Raw genomic sequence first — 21,746 nt, forward strand, 5'->3', positions numbered from 1 at the left:
GAAGAAATAATGTGTTAAGGGTCAGGGAAATGTGTCTTTACACGGTATTAAAGTGGAGTCCTGCCTGGGTTTTACTGAACTATTACTCCTCAGACGATGACTTGTCTCTGAGTCAAGAAGCACGTTCACTTCTTGAAAATGGTCGCTGTCTGTCCTGCTGCTACGTGTGCTTTTACTACAGCCATTGCTCACTTTCGTTCTCGTCTGATGTCTCATTTGATGTCCATTTGTTTTTAGTGGTCTTGACAAATCTTATGACATATGTTACAATTGCTTATCAATTCAACAGTCAACTCTATAAGATTTCAGAAAACCTTTCATTGAATGAAAGGGGTGCATTTTAATCTTAGTATAAAGATTTTGCCTTTATTTTTCTTTTAGTTTTCTCCTCTCTGTCTCTGTCTCTCTTTCGAAGGTTACACAACAATCCAGGTTCTGGACTTAAGTGGATGTTTGGTCTGACCAAAAAAAAAAAATTAGATAAATGATGCATTACAACAACACATCATGAAAATAATATAGTTCAGTGTTGTTAAATATGAATATGCATTATGAAAATTGAATACAGTGATGTTTATTTAATAGAATGTAAGCAGATCTTTTGTTCTAAAATAAATTATTTACCAGTGTACTATCAGAAATGGTGAGTGAAAGATCATGCCTTAAGTAGGAAATTCTGATTTTTCCTGATTTTTAATCATATTAATTGTTATGCTGAACCAAAGTGATAATTGTGATTTCAATGGATTACTGTTTTGATAGTTTATTAGAAATTATAGATTTACTAATTACATGTTTTGACTTCAAATTTAATGTTTCTTCCTCTCCTAGGTAAAGCCTCCAGTGTGTCAAGGTAAGATATTAGGGCTTAGTTTCCTTTGTAATATTTTCTCAATACCAGGATTCGATGTGGATTTTAATTCAACTGAGAGTAAACACAATGACTTCTGATGTCTAACTGACTTCTCAACTCTTGAAAATTTTACTCCTGCGGTGGTGTCTAAATGACATCATAGAGGAAGTTGGCATCTATTGAGCCAAGAGGCCAGGAGAGTCACAGGAGTAGGGAGACTAGGATGAGTTTAATTTTGCATAGCAACCTTTAGGAAGCAGGTGATGAGAAGAGTGTAATGTTCAGAGTGAGTCCATAACATGAGCTGGCTCTTGGTGAAAAGTAAAGATGCTGAAACACTACTTGAGCCTGTCAGGACTCTCCAGGCTGAGGGAGGGATGCAGATGTAGCCAGGCAGTGTGTGTCACAGCAGAGGGGAAACCATAGGCTGTGACTCAAGTGAAGGGAGCCATTCATGGCAGTGGGGACTTAATGGAAGTGATTCAGCCTGAGGATGATGCTTTCTGTGCAGGCTTCACACTCTGCTGACTGAGTGGGGCTGTGCGTGGTGGGCAGGGTGGCTGCCCGGCGCTCAGTAGGCCCTCAAGGGCTGCTGTTGGTGACTGATGATGCAGAAGGGCTGGTGCTGAGAAGAGGGATCTCAGCATCAGAGCGTCCCCGCTGGGCAGAGAGAAGATGCTTGTGCACTGTGTGGTCAGATGAGGGACTTAGATGCCTGAGAGAGGAGTCTGGTTCTGAGGGCTGTGTTCTAGAACTTCACATGTGGAGTCGCCTGTGACTGGCTGTTTTACGTGTGCTGCTTTCCTGAAGCAGTGATGGTAACATTCTCATCCTGGCGATGGAAAAGCTTGTCATTTAGGGCCTGTGTGTTATCCAGGTCCTCCAGTGACTAGGTGGGGAAGCCCACATGGTACCAAAGTGTTTAATTCCAGCGACCTTGTCCTTCAGGGCCCCCAGCATGGTTTTCATGAAAGATGATCTGCCAGGCAGCAGGAAGACACTGGAGGCCTGTGCAGGCCCAGTCAGGCGATGTTTTGAACTTGCCTTCTGTGGTGCTGCAGATAGGGCCTGGCTGTGGGGTGAACCTGCGTGGGATAAGGGTTCTATTTTTTTTTTCTTTTTTTTTAAGCAGGGGCATGTTTACTTACCTTAGTAATTGGAGGAGAGAATGTTAAGGGGACAGGATGCTTGGTTTTTCTTTTTCATCTCTGGTGATGTCAGAAGTATTTGAATGATTGAATTTTCTAAGAATGGTGCTTATAGCTGGGAGAGAATTTAGGGGAAGACTTTTTATTGTGTTTCTGCATCTTTGAAAAAAACTAATAAACTAGGAATCTCAATGATCTAACATTTAGAATGCCACTAAGATTTGCTTCCTTTAGGCACAGTAGTAAAGCTAAAAAGTTAATTATACTCATAGTGCCAGCCAGACATGTCTCTACTGCTAATAAATCATGATAATTCTATTCTACTGGGTTTTCTTGCCAATATGAGAAATTACTTCATCTCCTTTTAGTTAATTTAAAGCAGATGACTGAGCAGATCAAGAATTTGGAGAACGAAAACAGAGAACTTGCAGAAAATATATCTGCTTGGGTGCAGAAGGTATCCTTGTCTTTTTGCTATTTTTTTTTGTGTGTGTGAGATTTCACCTTCAGTTCAGTTATTTGGCTCTCTTTTTCTTTCATCCTACTGTCCTGTTCCATGTGTTCCATAAGAGGTCTAGGTTCAAAGCAAGTGTCCTAGATAAAAAAAAAAAAAAAAAACCTCAAAAAAAACCCCAAAAAACAAATTTCTTCTGTAGAGCACAGGGAACTCTACTTGATATCTTGTAATCTATAATGAAAAAGAATGTGAAGACAAACATAGGTGTATATATGTATGTGACTGAAACATGCTGTACACCAGAAAATTGACACATTGTAACTGACTGTATCTCAGTAAAAAAATAAAGCAAGTGTCATAGATGTAAAGCACCACTTTCTGTATTAGTGGAAGGGGTCACACACAAGATAGGTTCAGCTAGCAGTGTAATTAGTATTTGTAATTCGGTTTCCTTCATTGTATTGTTGCATAGACCAACAACGCAAAGAAATGCTTAAAGGAGGCCATCAGGCAAAAGATGCTCTCTGAGAAATCATTGAAGTTTAAGGTACGAACCTCTTCTCTTGTTAGATTACATTCTGAAAACAGAAATGAAAGTAATGAGTAATTGTTACTAATTCAATGTTTCATTGAAGGAGAACTTGAAAACCATTGAGAGGGTGGATGAACGTTTGAATGACATCATTCAGATTGCTCAAGCTAAGCTGCAGGCAGTAAGGGATGCCAAGAGTCCACACTTGGTAAGAGTTGCCACGTTGACCATAGCCGGGCTTCTGAGGCTTTTTGTGCCCTGGGCGAGCTGCGCGCTCCCGCTCCTCCTGCTTTTGGCCACAGCAGAGTGTGAGAGCCCAGGAGCGGAACCTCCCTGTGAACAATGACCCAGAATTTCATGGACTAAAACCTCTGTGACTTTTTCTATTTCAGAGACTAGGAAATATGTCTTATTTTCACAACCTAGAGGGTTTTCTCACCACTCACACTGCCCTCCAAGATACACAGAAGATGCCAGGAAATACCTGAGAGGTGAAGGAAGTTACTAGACTAGGTGCACAGCTCCTTGCCCTGTTGATGTTAAACAGAGAATTTTTCATGTGAATTTGGGTAAACTTTGTTTATATTTCACCAGGGACACTCATTTGTGAGCTCTTTGACATTAGCAGTTTACCACCCTTGCTTCCCCTTGTCGTCCAGTCATGCCCTCCATTGTCCAGTGAGGAGGAAGCCTGTGGAGGCGAGGAAATATCTGTGCCTGGAGGTCTCTTTTTTCCACATTTCTTTATGGGCTTGACATTTGTCCTTGGCTCAACCTGGATCAGCTGCCATCACAGGAAACTTAGGGGTAGTTGTGGATACTGGCTGAGAAGGGACAGGATTCCAAAAGGGTTGAAGAGAAGCAACTGCCCATCAGAACAAACCAAGACTTTCTGGAAGAGATTGGCAGGCTGGCAGTGGAAGAGGACCAGCTGAAGAAGGAAATGCAAAATGCAAAGGGTCAGAACGAGCTGCTAGGACGCCCAGTGCTAGAACTTGAAAGAAGAGGCCCTGTCTGCTGTAAACTCTCAAATGGAGCACTGTCTTCAGCCCCAAACCGAAATTCAGGGAAAGTCCCAGATGCTTTCAAGCATGTGTAAGGGAACATATAACACTTGCTTTCCTTTCTTTATAAGATTTGTATGTTGAGATTCATTTCACTGCCTTAATATCTTCTGGAGAGAATGCTCACCGAAGTCTTTGGACATGTACCAGGGCTAATATATTTATTTTCTATGGTTTGTTTTGCAGTTAACAAAATACTTTGTTTCTGGAAAAAAAATTACACTTTTTAAGCATATCACCCTGAGTTTTCATTGAAATCTTAGTGCATACTTTATTTCTGTCCTGTGTGGAGATACTGGAAAAAGGAACATCTCCAGAGAACTTGAAAGGTGCTGTTTCAATGAACACTTCAGGAATTTGAGGTAAATGCCTCCAGTTGCAGCAGGATTTCCACTGTACACATTAGCTTTCACAAGGAACAACAATCTCATGTTTTATAAGATTAAATGTTGATATCTACTCAAATTATTTTTCTTGGGAATTTAGTCATCAGTGAGAATGTTTTAAGTTGAAATTGCTCTTAATAAATCTCATGTCTGTGAAGCCACAGTGAAATCTGAAGAAATGCATGTGCAGGAGGACGTTCAGCTCAGCAGCAAGAAGAGAGTAAGGAATGTTACTCACCCCCAGAGATGCTTACCTCAGAGAACCGAGCATCACTGTGTCAGTGTTTAATTGTGCTGTAATGCACGTAAAGCAGATGGCCTGTCTTAGCTGATTCCAAGCGTACGATTCCTCTCGTGTTAGGTATGTTCACATTGCTGTGGATCAGTACTTCTTGAATGTCTTCTCACGTCTATCTTACAGCCAGGTGTTTCGAAGACCAGATCTGAGGGTTCGATGCAGCAAGCTGTGACAACTGAGGACTGCAGCCTGGAAGGTATGTTGCTTGTCGGGAAGAAAACTTTACATACAGGCTTCCTGGGAGATGTTGTGGCTTCAGTTCTAGACCCCTAGAATAAAATAAATATAATAAAGAGAGTCAAATAATTTATTGGGGTTTTTTTTTGGTTTTCCAGTGCAAATAACAGTTAAGTTTACACTATACTGTAGTCTATTAAGTGAGCAATACCACTGTGTCTAAAAACCCCAATGTTCATAACTTAATGAAAATACTCTTTATTACTAAAAACTGCTAGCCATCATTGGAGCCTTTAGTGAGGTGCAATCTTTTTGTTGGTGGATGGTCTTTTTTTTTTTTTTTTTTTTTTTACTTTTTTTTATTGAGTTACAGTCATTTTGGTGGATGGTCTTGAATTAATGTTGGTGGCTGCTGACTGGTCATTGTGGCAGTTGCTGAAGATCGGTGTGGCTTTTGCAATTTCTTAACATAAGACCACAATGAAGTTTGTGACAGGATTCTCTCTTCCTTTCAGGAACAAGTCCTCTGTCGCAGGCAATTTGACACATTTTACATACAGTAGAACTTCTTTCCAAATTGGAGTCAGTCCTCTCACACTCTGTGGTAATTTATCAGCTAAGTTCATATGCTCTTCTAAGTCTTTTGTTATTTCAACCTTCTTCACAGCATCTTCATCAGTAGATTCCATCTCAAGAAACCAATTTCTTTGCTTGTCCATAAGAAGCAGCTCCTCATTCATGCACATTTTATCATGAGGTTGCAGCCAATCAGTCATATCCTCAGGCTCCAATTGTAACTCTAGTTCTCCTGCTATTTTCAGCACATCTGCAGCTCCTTCCTGCACTGAAGTCTTGAGCCCCTCAAAGTTACACATCAGGATTGAAATCAATTCCTTCCAAACCCCAGTTCATGTTGATATTTTGACTTCTTCCCATGAATCACGAATGTTCTTAATGGCCTGTAAAATGGTGAATCCTTTCCAGAAAATTTTCCATTCATTTGCCCAGACCCATCAGTGGTATCACTGTCTATGGCAGCTAAAGCCTTCAAAAATGTTTTTCTTAAATAATAAGACTTGAAAGTCATAATTACTCCTGATCCATGGGCTGCAGAATAGATGTCGTGTTAAGCATGGAAACAGCATTCATCTCATGCATCGCCATCAGAGCTCCTGGATGACTTGTGCATTGTCCATGAGCAGTAATATTTTGAAAGAAATTTTTTTTTGTGTTTTGTTTTCTGAGCAGTAGTTCTCAACAATGGGCTAAAATATTCATGTTGTAAATAGATGTGCTGTCATTCAGGCTTTGTTCTATATATAGAGCACAGAGTAGATTTCACTTGATACTCATGGGACATAGGATTTTCATAATGTTAAATGAATATTGGCTTTGTTAGCCGCTAACAGGAAAATCAGCCTATCCATTGAAGCCTTGATGCCAGGCGCTGACTCCTCTCCAGCTGTGACAGTGCTGGGTGGCCTCCCCTTGCAGTTCTCTGCATTGAAAACCTGTTGTTTAGTGCAGCCACCTTCATTAGCTGTCTTAGCTTCATCTCCTGGAGCACTTGCAGCAGCCTCTGGGTCAGCTCTTCCTGCCTTACCTTGCACAAGTATGCAGTGGAGATGGAATCTTGCCTTAAACTTCATGGGCCAACCCCCTGCTGGCTTCACACTTTTCTTCTGAAGCCTCTTCACCTCTCTCAGGGTTTATAGAATTGCTGAGAATTAGGGACTTCTGCTGAATTAGGCTTTGCCTTAAAGGAATGTCATGCCTGTTTTAGTTAAAATGATAAAGAACGAAATATTTCAGGAACTACCAAAATGTGACACAGAGATAAGAAATGAGCAAATGCTGCCAGGAAAAAATGTCACCGATGGAATTGCTGTACTCAGGGTTGTTACAAATCTTCAATTGTTTAAAAATATGCATTACCAGGGAGGGCAGTAAAATGAAACATGCCTGTAATAGCAATGAATTTGCACTGGGAAGGTAAAAAGTGGATTCCTGCCTTCAGAATTCTCTCCTTTCTCCACTCCCCGGCACAGCCAAGCTCTTGAGTGCACATGTGCACACACAAAGCCAGTTGTTTTATGTTTATAGAGAGTAAAAAGAAAATGCAAGACCACCATGCTGCATCGGGATCTCTGAAAGAACGTGAGGAAGACAGTTTCCAAGAGGAGGTGAAGAAAGTACGTGTCCTTGACAATGAAATCAGTAGACAGAGAACTATGGACACTGAAGGGTAAGATGTTCCCGTGTTAATTATGACAATGTGTGAATGAATGTGTGGAGTTACGTGGATATTGTAATACATTTCAGAATACTTAACACCATATTTCTTTACCATATTCAATCAGTACAGATGTGCATTTATTTTTCGACCTTGATTTCTGTAATCTGCTGCTTCTGTTCATTCTAACTGGTTACCAGAGTCTTGTTTGTATTAGGTTGAGAGTTTAGCGGGTTCTTGGACCAGATTTAGTCACTTCATTATCTGGATCCCCCTAGGTCCATTTTTATTGTCCTTAGGTTTCAGCCACATCAAAGTGTCACGACCTGCTATGTGTCTATCATTTTTAATAAACTCTAGACATTGGGTAGAAAATAGAGAAAATTTGAGGCCTCGTGTGAGGTTAACTTGCTGCAGAGAAGGTGGGCGTTACAGCTGGCAGGTGGTCAGGGTGCCAGCAGGGCTGCATCCTGTTAACCCAGTTAGCAGCTGAGATCAGTCAGTGCAGCCAGCCCTTGTGAGGCCCGTGTGTCTCCTGTCCACCTTTGTTTCTGGCATGTAGCTCTCGTGAGATCCCAGCTAAGGCCTGTGGGTCTTTCTAGGGATCACCTTCGCTGACAGACCGTGAGCTCCAGCTGCCTGACTGCGGTGCCCGTGCGTAGGGGGCACTGGCTGCCAGGCTGCTCTGCATCTCAGTGGTTTCCTCTGCAGTTACCGGGTGATCCCCGGGGAAGGTGGGCCCAGTCCTGGGCTTTATTCTTCTCCATCTTGGCCTCATGTCCCTTCCTGGCTTGTTAGCAATTTGGTACATTCGATCATGGATTTCATAATTTGTCCAGAGTTTCCTGTCATTCTCAGGGAGAGGTCATGGACGTCACACCCATTAACCTGCTTTCAAAAACAAACATTTCCTTATATTTCCTAAAGGATCAGGTTTTGCTCCAGGTTTTGACTGAAATCTGGGCTCTCTGTGGGAGAAATCAAACAAGTCATGAATGCTTGCTTTACCCTAATGTGTTTGGTTGTGATGACTTGGTCAGACCCTGATCCCACGTTGAAACACAGTGAGCTCGCGCTGCCCCAGGCACAGGATCCTGAGCCTGGGGGGGGGGGGCAGAGCACACCTCACATGGGCTTTTCCTGTGTGTTTACTTTATGCACAAATGAGTAGGGGTGGGGACACTGAAAGGAAGCCCAGATACCAAGCACTTGCCAGAGGACTGAGTGTAGTTTTTTCATATTTATTAGTGAGGGTACTTTAATTCTTTCCTGTGTATTTATCAGCCTGAACATTTATGGGGAAGGGCGAAAGGAACATGGAATTCTTCCCTTCCAGTTTCTGGGAGAGAAACTGGCAGAATTTCAGAGTTTCTTTCCCCTTTCAGGAAGGTGGACATGAACGGATGTGAGCTGGTGGGAAAGCAACGGCTTCTGGCATCAGAGGAGAAGGCAAAATTGGCTGAAGAGGAGACAAGAGAGTACAAGTGAGTTCAGCTCCTCCGCACCTGTGGCTCTGAAAACACCTGTTGGATTTTTTGAAAACTTTTCTAAAATGTTTAGATACAATATCATAAACCGACCCAAACAAAAGACATTTGTATACATGGCTTTACACAGGAGGAAAAGTGTTAAGTTTTACACATGTTAAGTTAAATGTTTAACTTTAAAAAGTATTAACTTACTAAGAATTTCCTGGCCCCCAGTGCTGGCCAGACTGAGAGGAGAGAAGGTTCACAGAGATGTTTCTGAAGGTGCTATAAACCGTTCTCACCCTGAGGACAGCAGTTTACTGTAGCGTCAGTCAGACCAATAAACATGCCCGTGCTGCTGGGGAGACCCAGGTGTAAGAAGTAGGGTCAGGATGTAAGGAAAGGAAGAATCAAGCTTTGTGATGAAAGATGCTCAGCACAGGACATGTGAGGGAAATGCTGAGAACGGGAGGAGGAATTGTGTCAGCTCAGAACCCGGCAGGCGTTCAGTAACGGTGACGGAAGGAGTGGCTGCAGCGACAGCTTTCCCCTGCTGTGCTTCTGCAGCCGTGTGCAGTGTGTCTTGAGCGGTGAGATGATGTGTGTGAGTGTGCAGTGCAGATAACGTGGACTGGGGCAGGTTACTTAACAGCATACCCAGCATTGTGTCTTCTCTGATGGAACAATTTGTAACTCATAGGATAAAGCTTGAAGAATGTCACGTTCAAATGCGGGAAGCAGAGATCACTTGGAGACACCAGGTAACCTGCCTTCCTCCTGACACACCGAGTCCTGAGAACCTGATGCAGACGGTTACTGTGGCCCTGAGAACCCCTCACCATGGGGTGTTTCTTGATGTGTTGACTTTTTCAGGTCGCTCTTGCCGAGAAGAAGGCCCAAGACAGCTCGGTAAGAATTTGTTTCCTTCCTTCCCTTTGTGCACAGTTGACCACAACTGAACGTGGATGTGTTTTTCTCCCACAGCTCAGGGCTCAGGAGCTGGAGAGGGACAACTCTGACCTGCGAAGGGATAACTCGGACCTGCGAAGGGACAACTCGGACCTGCGAAGGGATAACTCGGACCAGCGAAGGGAAGTTGCCCACCTGAAACAGAGGTACAGAATTTTGACACATTTTTACGGGTGTTTTGAGATTTTTAAGGACTGGTTGTTTTCTGCCTAGTAGAAGAATTGGTGGTGTAATTCGTATTGAAGCCATTCTTTATCTTTAAGATTGGATGCAATCTGCAGACGTAGGCAGGCAGAGGAATACATGAGGCAGGAGCCCACCCCAGAAGGACCGTACAGGCTGCACCCTCCCCTGAGACGTAAGGAGCGCACTGTGAAGTGCGGCAGCTCCATTTCTGCAGCAGGAGTCACCCAGTGGGCTGCTTTTCCAGGTAGTTGTCGGGTTTCCTGGACACCACACCACACACTCACTGCGGGGAACAGGTTCACAGCTGGGTGACAAGATGCTGTTTTCTTCACGGGCCACCAGCCAGCAGGGCTCTGTCCCCTGTGAGCGGTGGAGCTCACTCCCCTCCAGGGACTGCAGGCCGCCCCCCAGGCTCTTGCTTGGCTGGCGTGGCTGGCATGGCTGGTTTCTGTGCACTAGAAGACGTGAGCGTCAGCCCCCTCTTCCCGCCTTGACACGGTGTTGAAGGCTGAATTTCCTTCTCATTTCAGGAAAATAACATGGATGACGTTTTAGAATGAAGGCAGTATGTCATAACAAGAAAAACATTTTTCTTTATTTGCCTTGGTGGATAAATATTCTATTCAAGATCTGCTTTAAGGCAGCAGGCATTTCTTCACTAATTTTGCAGGTCCCTTCATTCTTATAAAAAAGCTTGCACAGTGACCTAAAGTAGCCAGTTAGTGAGTGACATGACTGCGTAACCTCACTCTCCCAGAGTTAACATGTAACCCTAAAAAGTCTCCCACCAGCTTCTCCATGTAATTCACCATTCTTTTGCCGGTGATTACAACATGAGTCATTGAGGCCACTTCTTTCATAAATGTTTACATGACATCTGGTCACTTATACAAGACATATCCTGTCAGACAGAAGGCTTTTAACAGTTTACCAACAGGCTGAGGAGGAAGAGGTGGAGCTCACAGTCAGGGGTTTTTGGATACTCTTCCTATGAAAGACTCTTCTTACTTTAATGTATAACCTGTGTACAGACTGATTTGCCCTGAAGTGTGCTGTGAGTCCCCTGTGTCAGTGCTGGTTGCCAGGGATCTGAGCCCTGAGCCCCCGTCCAGGGTGATTAGCTATTAAAACACCTGAATCAAGGCTCTGTGGTGTCCTCATCATGGATCAGGGGTCCAGTCTCCCCTCATCCTCGGGGTCACCTGAGGCGTGAGGGAGACCTGCGGCCTCTGTGAAGAGCCTGGGGCGCGGGCGGCAGTGAGAGCTACTAGAGGAGGGCACGAGGGCTCGGCTCATGTTTCCCCCGCACGGCCTCTGTCAGAGAGAATCCGCATTAAGCACTCCTCTCCCTTTACAGCTTCAGGGCCAGGTGGGACCTCTGTTAGGAATGGCACCGCCTTCCCGGCTCATGAGGGAGAGGAAGCCCAGGTAAGTAATTTTTTCCACTTGTGTTCCAGTGATCATTTTCTATTGAAATTATCTCTTGAAATACCATTTTCCTTTCGAAAAATCCTTTCCTGCCTGCCCTTCCCTATGGATTTGGTATTCCGAGATAAGGATGCCCTGTGATCACTGTGACATGTGCCAACACTTTTTTGTCCCCAAGTCCTCCTGTGCAGCCTGGGCTGCAGGCAGACACCAGGGCTGATGGAGAGCATGGCGCTTGGCTGCCGCCTGGGCACCCGGTGGAGGGGAGGGTGCCCGGTGCCGACAGCTGCTGCTGCGTTGGGTTTCGGCTCCTGTCGGCGTTGGCGCTTTTGTGTGTCATCCAACCCAGCTCTCCCTTCTGTCCTGCAGGCCACCCCGTGGGCCGGAGGGCCCCAACCTTTCCCAGGACCAGTCTGCGTGGCCTGCCCCGCGTGCGGCCCGTCGTCGCCCAGCTGGGCACCTGCACCTGTTCCCCCTTGGTGCCCCGTGCCGCCTCGCCCCCCACCGCCAGCTGCTCCGCTCGGTAAGAGGAAAGCATAGTCCTCTGTTTCTTCCTTGAGTCACTGCAGAAGAAGGGCAGGTCGCTCTCCGGGGCTTCCCCGTGCACGGGCGGCCCTGACTGGGCTCACGGCCGCGTCCCTCTGGTCCCTTAGCAGACGCACTTGATGGGCCGCGTCTTCCCCGTCCTGCCCTGGGGAGGGAGGTGTCTCTTGTAGAGGGAAAGAGGGTCCTCTGACGGAGGGCAGACGTGTCGGTTCTGCACACGGGCCTTCAACAGAGACCACGTTCCGGGCTCCCTGGAGGAGAAGCCCGCCCCTGTCACTGTCGGCAGCGAGCGGAGCCCTGACCTTCCACAGCCGATGATCGGTTATGGAAGAAACACCCGAACCCGTGGCCTGTGGTCTCTTCAGTCAAGGGTCCCTGAGACCTGTCTCCCACTCGGTCTGATGTGAGACTTAGTGTGATACGGGGAAGAAAGCCTCAAAGGTCTTCCGCGCTTCAGCAAAGTAACATGTTTTGTAAGGTAGTGAACGGTGAAAGAGTTTTTTTGTATTTTATTTTATCTATGCCGAGAAGCTAGTTTACTCGGGGAAGGATATAGGTTAGTGGTAAACAGAATGCTTGCTTAGCATGCCGAATTCCGTGTGCTCATTCCCGGTACCTCCACTTAAAAAAGGAAGAAAAGAAAAAACAAAAACAGGAACGAACTTCAAATGTTGGAAGTACATAGTGCGCAAACCCGACTTGGATATCCATTCTTTTTACGTGTTTTCCTCTTACTGCTTGGTTTGAAATCTATCCCAACCGTGACTTAAGCTTTTGGGTTTTTGGGGGGTTGTTTTTTTTTTTTTTTTTTTTCCCCAGAAAAATGCTCTTAACTCTTTGAAATTCTTTTCTGCCACTTTTGTTTTGACATATCCACGGACGGAGATAGACGCACGTGGTGGTTGTAATTTGCATTCGTGAATATTCTCATTAATGTACCTGTAACTACATTTTACAGGTGGTATGTCAGTGCACCACTTTGCAGAAGAAGGAGGAGGAGAGTCTTCCTCTGAGGAGGTACTGTCTCTTGTTGTTAATGTCCTTGTGTGACTGTGTAAGTATCAGGGGATTCTGAAACATAAGCCGGGGGTTGGTGTGAGTGTGCATTTTCACGTTTGCATCTGCTGATGAGAATTTTTGACTTACATTTTTAACTTACAGTTTAGGATGTGATTCTGTGCTTAATGCCGTAGGACTGGATAGTGCACTTGTGTTAATTTTCCAGACTCACCTAGTGAAACCAGCGTCTCTGTATGTGAATTCTTTTTTTCAGGGTCTTTCCGTTACAGTTTATTAGAGGGTATTGAAAAGAAATTCATCCCTGGGAAAGTTAGGTGTATCTTGGAGTTGGTTCTTGTTTTAGCCGTCCTCACTTGAAATTAATTCAGTGGTGGCTCATTTTGAAGGCAGCATGTTTTGTCTTCCCATTCCACCGCCAGTAACAGTGTGTTCTAGTTTCCTTAATGCCTTACGCTGTTTCCCACCTGCTCCTTTTACTCAGGCTGCCCTTCCCCAGAGCCCCTCCACATCCCCCCTCTGCACTGGATCTCTCTTTTACGAAACAGTGCGGTCTTCCCAGCATTCCCTGAGCTATCCACGTGCAGCGGACTCTCCTGTCCTTTGTGGCGTTACTGTACCCGTTCACCTCAGTTGTAGAGCTGTTGAAACTTTTCTGTGCTGACTTGTTTTCATGGATCCTGTGCCTCTGGCAGAACAGAGAGGAGAATCTGCCTTTTATTTGTACCGCCAGCTTCTCCCAGGATAGGGCTTGTGTTCTGATAGGTACGGTAAATAACTGTTGTCTACCTGACCGACCGACCGACCGACCAAGCGTATGAACATGATGGTTTCTGAAGTTCGTTTCTTGTTTTATCTTGTTTTGTGTTCCTAGGAAGGGGCGACTGAGCCCGAACTTAAGAAACCGGAAGACGCTACTGGGACTGTAGAAACGGCTCCATGGGAGCTAACAGATCATACCACGCCGACCTCTTCTGCTGGAGCACACGGAGCTTATTATACACCGGGTAAGTTAGTGAACGTGGATGGCATTCCTTGTTCCTCTGTGCCTAGAAACTAGTGTGCTCTGGGGGGTGGGGGGAGGGTATATGTAGCTCAGCAGTAGACAGAATGCAGGCTTAGCATGCAGGAGTTCCTGGGGACAGTATCCAGTTCCTCCAAGAAACGAGTGTGATGCGGGGAAGGCAGGCAGGCAGGCAGGCAGGCAGGCAGGCAGGCGCAAAGGTTTTGTTTCGCTTCAGCAGTGTCTTCACAGGAAAGCCTAATGCTCCATCCTTTTCTGTGGTTTTCAGCCCACGCGGGACCTGGCGCGGCTCCGATGTGGCCCGACAGCGCCTGGCCACCTGCGGCGGCCCAGGTAAGTGGGGTGATCATGCTCTGTTGGACCTCGTCCTGGGAAAGGTGATCTTCCCGTTTTCCCGGCAGCCGTTCCTGGCCTCGTCTCCAGACTGTGTGTCCTGTGACGGGTCTGGCGTGGCGTGGCGTGTCGCTGCCTTTTCAGACTGAAAGCTCTTGCCCAGGAGCCAGCGGGCTGCTTGTCCCGGGAGCCCGTCGCCTTGGCTGGTGCCTGCAGGAGCCATGAGGGAGTGCTTAGAAGCCGGGGCCCGCAGACTTTGACTGTGGGTTTCTCGAAGCAGCGTGAGGAGGGTGAGCCCGCGCTCCACACTGACTTCTCCCGGCTCGGCTGACTCCTTCCTGTCCTCCTGCACCTGGGGTTGCTCCTGGGTCACTGAGACGGATTTCTGTGTCGTCGTCCTTTTGACTGGTTTCCCGGCTCAGGCCAGGTGATTCTCCTGTTTGGAACGTCCATTCAGATCCTGGTAACTGAAAAAGGGGCAAAGCCCCCCCCACCCCGCCCGCCTCCAGCTCTGTACCGTGTGCTTTGTGCAACTCTGAGTCTTCCTGGGTGTGGTAAATGTCACAGCCCGTCACTGTCTTTTCTCGGGAGGCAGGTGTGTCTTGGCCGCTGCCTCCAGTTGTACTCTGGGCAGAAAAGCCTGGCTCTCGGAGATGGTGCGTTTGTAGTAGGGAATAGAGGCTGGAAGGGGAAGAGCCCGCCGTGAAAAATGGCTCCTTCCCTGCGGGGGAATTCCCATGCGCACCGGCGTGCGTACGTTGTGTTCCCCACCCTGCGCCGGGTCGGGCCTGCCCTGGAAGCTGTCAGAGCTGCTCGTTGGTCTCATGGCACACCGTGGGGTTTTGCGCACGAGCTAGTACAGTCCCTTGGGTGTCAGGTGTGGGGTTGAGACTCCCCACGTCACTCTCCCACAGCACGCAGGTGTAGGGTGCGTTCCGTAGGGACCGTAAAATCCAGACGTCCCTGAGGATAGGGATGATGGTAGCGGAGCCTGGCTCCCTTCTGAGGACAGCCTTGTCCCCTCAGGAGCCCTTGGCCAGCTCCGCCGCAGGACTCCGGGATGCCCAGCTCCCCAGGGCTCTTTGCGCCCAGGGGCAGCCCCTGCGGGGGGCGGAGGAGGGCCCTTTGTGAGGAGGGGGCAGAGAGGGCCTGGCAGGGTCCTGCAGGCAGAGCCCTGCAGGCAGAGCGGTGACCCAGGTGCGGCTCTGCTTGCTCGTGTGGAGAATGGGCTCTTCACGTCCGTCCCGTCTCCGTGTTCCTGGTCCGCGCCGGGCAAGCTTCCGTGGAGCTGGGGAAGGTGGCGGGGAGGGCCGTCCGCCCAGAGCGGCTGGCTGTTGGGGAAGGCGCTACTTTGTCCGTGTGCTGGCAGCTGCGTGTGCAGCCTCTCGGGCAGGAGGACCCTTGGCTTCCTCCACTTGGAGACAGCGGCGGCGACGTGCGGCGTCAGTGTCGTATCCCCGTGTCCTCCTGTGCGGCCCAGGCTGCAGGCAGGCCCCAGAGGGCTGGGTGGAGCGTGTGGCGCCGTGCTGCTCTCTGGGCACCCGGTGGAGGGGAGGGTGCCCGGTGCCGACAGCTGCTGCTGCGTTGGGTTTCGGCTCCTGTCGGCGTTGGCGCTTTTGTGTGTCATCCAACCCAGCTCTCCCTTCTGTCCTGCAGGCCACCCCGTGGGCCGGAGGGCCCCAACCTTTCCCAGGACCAGTCTGCGTGGCCTGCCCCGCGTGCGGCCCGTCGTCGCCCAGCTGGGCACCTGCACCTGTTCCCCCTTGGTGCCCCGTGCCGCCTCGCCCCCCACCGCCAGCTGCTCCGCTCGGTAAGAGGAAAGCATAGTCCTCTGTTTCTTCCTTGAGTCACTGCAGAAGAAGGGCAGGTCGCTCTCCGGGGCTTCCCCGTGCACGGGCGGCCCTGACTGGGCTCACGGCCGCGTCCCTCTGGTCCCTTAGCAGACGCACTTGATGGGCCGCGTCTTCCCCGTCCTGCCCTGGGGAGGGAGGTGTCTCTTGTAGAGGGAAAGAGGGTCCTCTGACGGAGGGCAGACGTGTCGGTTCTGCACACGGGCCTTCAACAGAGACCACGTTCCGGGCTCCCTGGAGGAGAAGCCCGCCCCTGTCACTGTCGGCAGCGAGTGGAGCCCTGACCTTCCACAGCCGATGATCGGTTATGGAAGAAACACCCGAACCCGTGGCCTGTGGTCTCTTCAGTCAAGGGTCCCTGAGACCTGTCTCCCACTCGGTCTGATGTGAGACTTAGTGTGATACGGGGAAGAAAGAAAGCCTCAAAGGTCTTCCGCGCTTCAGCAAAGTAACATGTTTTGTAAGGTAGTGAACGGTGAAAGAGTTTTTTTGTATTTTATTTTATCTATGCCGAGAAGCTAGTTTACTCGGGGAAGGATATAGGTTAGTGGTAAACAGAATGCTTGCTTAGCATGCCGAATTCCGTGTGCTCATTCCCGGTACCTCCACTTAAAAAAGGAAGAAAAGAAAAAACAAAAACAGGAACGAACTTCAAATGTTGGAAGTACATAGTGCGCAAACCCGACTTGGATATCCATTCTTTTTACGTGTTTTCCTCTTACTGCTTGGTTTGAAATCTATCCCAACCGTGACTTAAGCTTTTGGGTTTTTTGGGGGTTGTTTCCCCCCCCCCCCCAGAAAAATGCTCTTAATTCTTTGAAATTCTTTTCTGCCACTTTTGTTTTGACATATCCACGGACGGAGATAGACGCACGTGGTGGTTGTAATTTGCATTCGTGAATATTCTCATTAATGTACCTGTAACTACATTTTACAGGTGGTATGTCAGTGCACCACTTTGCAGAAGAAGGAGGAGGAGAGTCTTCCTCTGAGGAGGTACTGTCTCTTGTTGTTAATGTCCTTGTGTGACTGTGTAAGTATCAGGGGATTCTGAAACATAAGCCGGGGGTTGGTGTGAGTGTGCATTTTCACGTTTGCATCTGCTGATGAGAATTTTTGACTTACATTTTTAACTTACAGTTTAGGATGTGATTCTGTGCTTAATGCCGTAGGACTGGATAGTGCACTTGTGTTAATTTTCCAGACTCACCTAGTGAAACCAGCGTCTCTGTATGTGAATTCTTTTTTTCAGGGTCTTTCCGTTACAGTTTATTAGAGGGTATTGAAAAGAAATTCATCCCTGGGAAAGTTAGGTGTATCTTGGAGTTGGTTCTTGTTTTAGCCGTCCTCACTTGAAATTAATTCAGTGGTGGCTCATTTTGAAGGCAGCATGTTTTGTCTTCCCATTCCACCGCCAGTAACAGTGTGTTCTAGTTTCCTTAATGCCTTACGCTGTTTCCCACCTGCTCCTTTTACTCAGGCTGCCCTTCCCCAGAGCCCCTCCACATCCCCCCTCTGCACTGGATCTCTCTTTTACGAAACAGTGCGGTCTTCCCAGCATTCCCTGAGCTATCCACGTGCAGCGGACTCTCCTGTCCTTTGTGGCGTTACTGTACCCGTTCACCTCAGTTGTAGAGCTGTTGAAACTTTTCTGTGCTGACTTGTTTTCATGGATCCTGTGCCTCTGGCAGAACAGAGAGGAGAATCTGCCTTTTATTTGTACCGCCAGCTTCTCCCAGGATAGGGCTTGTGTTCTGATAGGTACGGTAAATAACTGTTGTCTACCTGACCGACCGACCGACCGACCAAGCGTATGAACATGATGGTTTCTGAAGTTCGTTTCTTGTTTTATCTTGTTTTGTGTTCCTAGGAAGGGGCGACTGAGCCCGAACTTAAGAAACCGGAAGACGCTACTGGGACTGTAGAAACGGCTCCATGGGAGCTAACAGATCATACCACGCCGACCTCTTCTGCTGGAGCACACGGAGCTTATTATACACCGGGTAAGTTAGTGAACGTGGATGGCATTCCTTGTTCCTCTGTGCCTAGAAATTAGTGTGCTCTGGGGGGTGGGGGGAGGGTATATGTAGCTCAGCAGTAGACAGAATGCAGGCTTAGCATGCAGGAGTTCCTGGGGACAGTATCCAGTTCCTCCAAGAAACGAGTGTGATGCGGGGAAGGCAGGCAGGCAGGCAGGCAGGCGCAAAGGTTTTGTTTCGCTTCAGCAGTGTCTTCACAGGAAAGCCTAATGCTCCATCCTTTTCTGTGGTTTTCAGCCCACGCGGGACCTGGCGCGGCTCCGATGTGGCCCGACAGCGCCTGGCCACCTGCGGCGGCCCAGGTAAGTGGGGTGATCATGCTCTGTTGGACCTCGTCCTGGGAAAGGTGATCTTCCCGTTTTCCCGGCAGCCGTTCCTGGCCTCGTCTCCAGACTGTGTGTCCTGTGACGGGTCTGGCGTGGCGTGGCGTGTCGCTGCCTTTTCAGACTGAAAGCTCTTGCCCAGGAGCCAGCGGGCTGCTTGTCCCGGGAGCCCGTCGCCTTGGCTGGTGCCTGCAGGAGCCATGAGGGAGTGCTTAGAAGCCGGGGCCCGCAGACTTTGACTGTGGGTTTCTCGAAGCAGCGTGAGGAGGGTGAGCCCGCGCTCCACACTGACTTCTCCCGGCTCGGCTGACTCCTTCCTGTCCTCCTGCACCTGGGGTTGCTCCTGGGTCACTGAGACGGATTTCTGTGTCGTCGTCCTTTTGACTGGTTTCCCGGCTCAGGCCAGGTGATTCTCCTGTTTGGAACGTCCATTCAGATCCTGGTAACTGAAAAAGGGGCAAAGCCCCCCCCACCCCGCCCGCCTCCAGCTCTGTACCGTGTGCTTTGTGCAACTCTGAGTCTTCCTGGGTGTGGTAAATGTCACAGCCCGTCACTGTCTTTTCTCGGGAGGCAGGTGTGTCTTGGCCGCTGCCTCCAGTTGTACTCTGGGCAGAAAAGCCTGGCTCTCGGAGATGGTGCGTTTGTAGTAGGGAATAGAGGCTGGAAGGGGAAGAGCCCGCCGTGAAAAATGGCTCCTTCCCTGCGGGGGAATTCCCATGCGCACCGGCGTGCGTACGTTGTGTTCCCCACCCTGCGCCGGGTCGGGCCTGCCCTGGAAGCTGTCAGAGCTGCTCGTTGGTCTCATGGCACACCGTGGGGTTTTGCGCACGAGCTAGTACAGTCCCTTGGGTGTCAGGTGTGGGGTTGAGACTCCCCACGTCACTCTCCCACAGCACGCAGGTGTAGGGTGCGTTCCGTAGGGACCGTAAAATCCAGACGTCCCTGAGGATAGGGATGATGGTAGCGGAGCCTGGCTCCCTTCTGAGGACAGCCTTGTCCCCTCAGGAGCCCTTGGCCAGCTCCGCCGCAGGACTCCGGGATGCCCAGCTCCCCAGGGCTCTTTGCGCCCAGGGGCAGCCCCTGCGGGGGGCGGAGGAGGGCCCTTTGTGAGGAGGGGGCAGAGAGGGCCTGGCAGGGTCCTGCAGGCAGAGCCCTGCAGGCAGAGCGGTGACCCAGGTGCGGCTCTGCTTGCTCGTGTGGAGAATGGGCTCTTCACGTCCGTCCCGTCTCCGTGTTCCTGGTCCGCGCCGGGCAAGCTTCCGTGGAGCTGGGGAAGGTGGCGGGGAGGGCCGTCCCGCCCAGAGCGGCTGGCTGTTGGGGAAGGCGCTACTTTGTCCGTGTGCTGGCAGCTGCGTGTGCAGCCTCTCGGGCAGGAGGACCCTTGGCTTCCTCCACTTGGAGACAGCGGCGGCGACGTGCGGCGTCAGTGTCGTATCCCCGTGTCCTCCTGTGCGGCCCAGGCTGCAGGCAGGCCCCAGAGGGCTGGGTGGAGCGTGTGGCGCCGTGCTGCTCTCTGGGCACCCGGTGGAGGGGAGGGTGCCCGGTGCCGACAGCTGCTGCTGCGTTGGGTTTCGGCTCCTGTCGGCGTTGGCGCTTTTGTGTGTCATCCAACCCAGCTCTCCCTTCTGTCCTGCAGGCCACCCCGTGGGCCGGAGGGCCCCAACCTTTCCCAGGACCAGTCTGCGTGGCCTGCCCCGCGTGCGGCCCGTCGTCGCCCAGCTGGGCACCTGCACCTGTTCCCCCTTGGTGCCCCGTGCCGCCTCGCCCCCCACCGCCAGCTGCTCCGCTCGGTAAGAGGAAAGCATAGTCCTCTGTTTCTTCCTTGAGTCACTGCAGAAGAAGGGCAGGTCGCTCTCCGGGGCTTCCCCGTGCACGGGCGGCCCTGACTGGGCTCACGGCCGCGTCCCTCTGGTCCCTTAGCAGACGCACTTGATGGGCCGCGTCTTCCCCGTCCTGCCCTGGGGAGGGAGGTGTCTCTTGTAGAGGGAAAGAGGGTCCTCTGACGGAGGGCAGACGTGTCGGTTCTGCACACGGGCCTTCAACAGAGACCACGTTCCGGGCTCCCTGGAGGAGAAGCCCGCCCCTGTCACTGTCGGCAGCGAGTGGAGCCCTGACCTTCCACAGCCGATGATCGGTTATGGAAGAAACACCCGAACCCGTGGCCTGTGGTCTCTTCAGTCAAGGGTCCCTGAGACCTGTCTCCCACTCGGTCTGATGTGAGACTTAGTGTGATACGGGGAAGAAAGAAAGCCTCAAAGGTCTTCCGCGCTTCAGCAAAGTAACATGTTTTGTAAGGTAGTGAACGGTGAAAGAGTTTTTTTGTATTTTATTTTATCTATGCCGAGAAGCTAGTTTACTCGGGGAAGGATATAGGTTAGTGGTAAACAGAATGCTTGCTTAGCATGCCGAATTCCGTGTGCTCATTCCCGGTACCTCCACTTAAAAAAGGAAGAAAAGAAAAAACAAAAACAGGAACGAACTTCAAATGTTGGAAGTACATAGTGCGCAAACCCGACTTGGATATCCATTCTTTTTACGTGTTTTCCTCTTACTGCTTGGTTTGAAATCTATCCCAACCGTGACTTAAGCTTTTGGGTTTTTTGGGGGTTGTTCCCCCCCCCCCCCAGAAAAATGCTCTTAATTCTTTGAAATTCTTTTCTGCCACTTTTGTTTTGACATATCCACGGACGGAGATAGACGCACGTGGTGGTTGTAATTTGCATTCGTGAATATTCTCATTAATGTACCTGTAACTACATTTTACAGGTGGTATGTCAGTGCACCACTTTGCAGAAGAAGGAGGAGGAGAGTCTTCCTCTGAGGAGGTACTGTCTCTTGTTGTTAATGTCCTTGTGTGACTGTGTAAGTATCAGGGGATTCTGAAACATAAGCCGGGGGTTGGTGTGAGTGTGCATTTTCACGTTTGCATCTGCTGATGAGAATTTTTGACTTACATTTTTAACTTACAGTTTAGGATGTGATTCTGTGCTTAATGCCGTAGGACTGGATAGTGCACTTGTGTTAATTTTCCAGACTCACCTAGTGAAACCAGCGTCTCTGTATGTGAATTCTTTTTTTCAGGGTCTTTCCGTTACAGTTTATTAGAGGGTATTGAAAAGAAATTCATCCCTGGGAAAGTTAGGTGTATCTTGGAGTTGGTTCTTGTTTTAGCCGTCCTCACTTGAAATTAATTCAGTGGTGGCTCATTTTGAAGGCAGCATGTTTTGTCTTCCCATTCCACCGCCAGTAACAGTGTGTTCTAGTTTCCTTAATGCCTTACGCTGTTTCCCACCTGCTCCTTTTACTCAGGCTGCCCTTCCCCAGAGCCCCTCCACATCCCCCCTCTGCACTGGATCTCTCTTTTACGAAACAGTGCGGTCTTCCCAGCATTCCCTGAGCTATCCACGTGCAGCG

The 21,746-nt window shown here is 49.3% G+C and overlaps 1 protein-coding gene across 1 annotated transcript in view; it reads left to right on the forward strand.

The window, feature by feature from the left end:
• The window catches only part of LOC140689988 (uncharacterized), a 72,725-nt gene that overhangs the window by 26,653 nt on the left and 24,326 nt on the right, over positions 1–21,746 (forward strand). The window contains exons 6-27 of the mRNA XM_072951370.1: positions 832–853; positions 2,370–2,458; positions 2,931–3,005; positions 3,094–3,198; positions 4,862–4,934; positions 7,019–7,160; positions 8,534–8,632; positions 9,318–9,378; positions 9,491–9,526; positions 9,602–9,732; positions 9,850–10,016; positions 11,130–11,200; positions 11,570–11,723; positions 12,705–12,763; positions 13,638–13,770; positions 14,056–14,120; positions 15,777–15,930; positions 16,908–16,966; positions 17,841–17,973; positions 18,247–18,311; positions 19,969–20,122; positions 21,099–21,157. Of these exons, the coding sequence (XP_072807471.1) occupies positions 832–853; positions 2,370–2,458; positions 2,931–3,005; positions 3,094–3,198; positions 4,862–4,934; positions 7,019–7,160; positions 8,534–8,632; positions 9,318–9,378; positions 9,491–9,526; positions 9,602–9,732; positions 9,850–10,016; positions 11,130–11,200; positions 11,570–11,723; positions 12,705–12,763; positions 13,638–13,770; positions 14,056–14,120; positions 15,777–15,930; positions 16,908–16,966; positions 17,841–17,973; positions 18,247–18,311; positions 19,969–20,122; positions 21,099–21,157 (2,106 nt within the window). The remainder of the gene's footprint in view (positions 1–831; positions 854–2,369; positions 2,459–2,930; positions 3,006–3,093; positions 3,199–4,861; positions 4,935–7,018; positions 7,161–8,533; positions 8,633–9,317; positions 9,379–9,490; positions 9,527–9,601; positions 9,733–9,849; positions 10,017–11,129; positions 11,201–11,569; positions 11,724–12,704; positions 12,764–13,637; positions 13,771–14,055; positions 14,121–15,776; positions 15,931–16,907; positions 16,967–17,840; positions 17,974–18,246; positions 18,312–19,968; positions 20,123–21,098; positions 21,158–21,746) is intronic.

This window comes from Vicugna pacos, chromosome 28, assembly GCF_048564905.1.
Source record: "Vicugna pacos chromosome 28, VicPac4, whole genome shotgun sequence".
NCBI lineage: Eukaryota > Metazoa > Chordata > Mammalia > Artiodactyla > Camelidae > Vicugna > Vicugna pacos.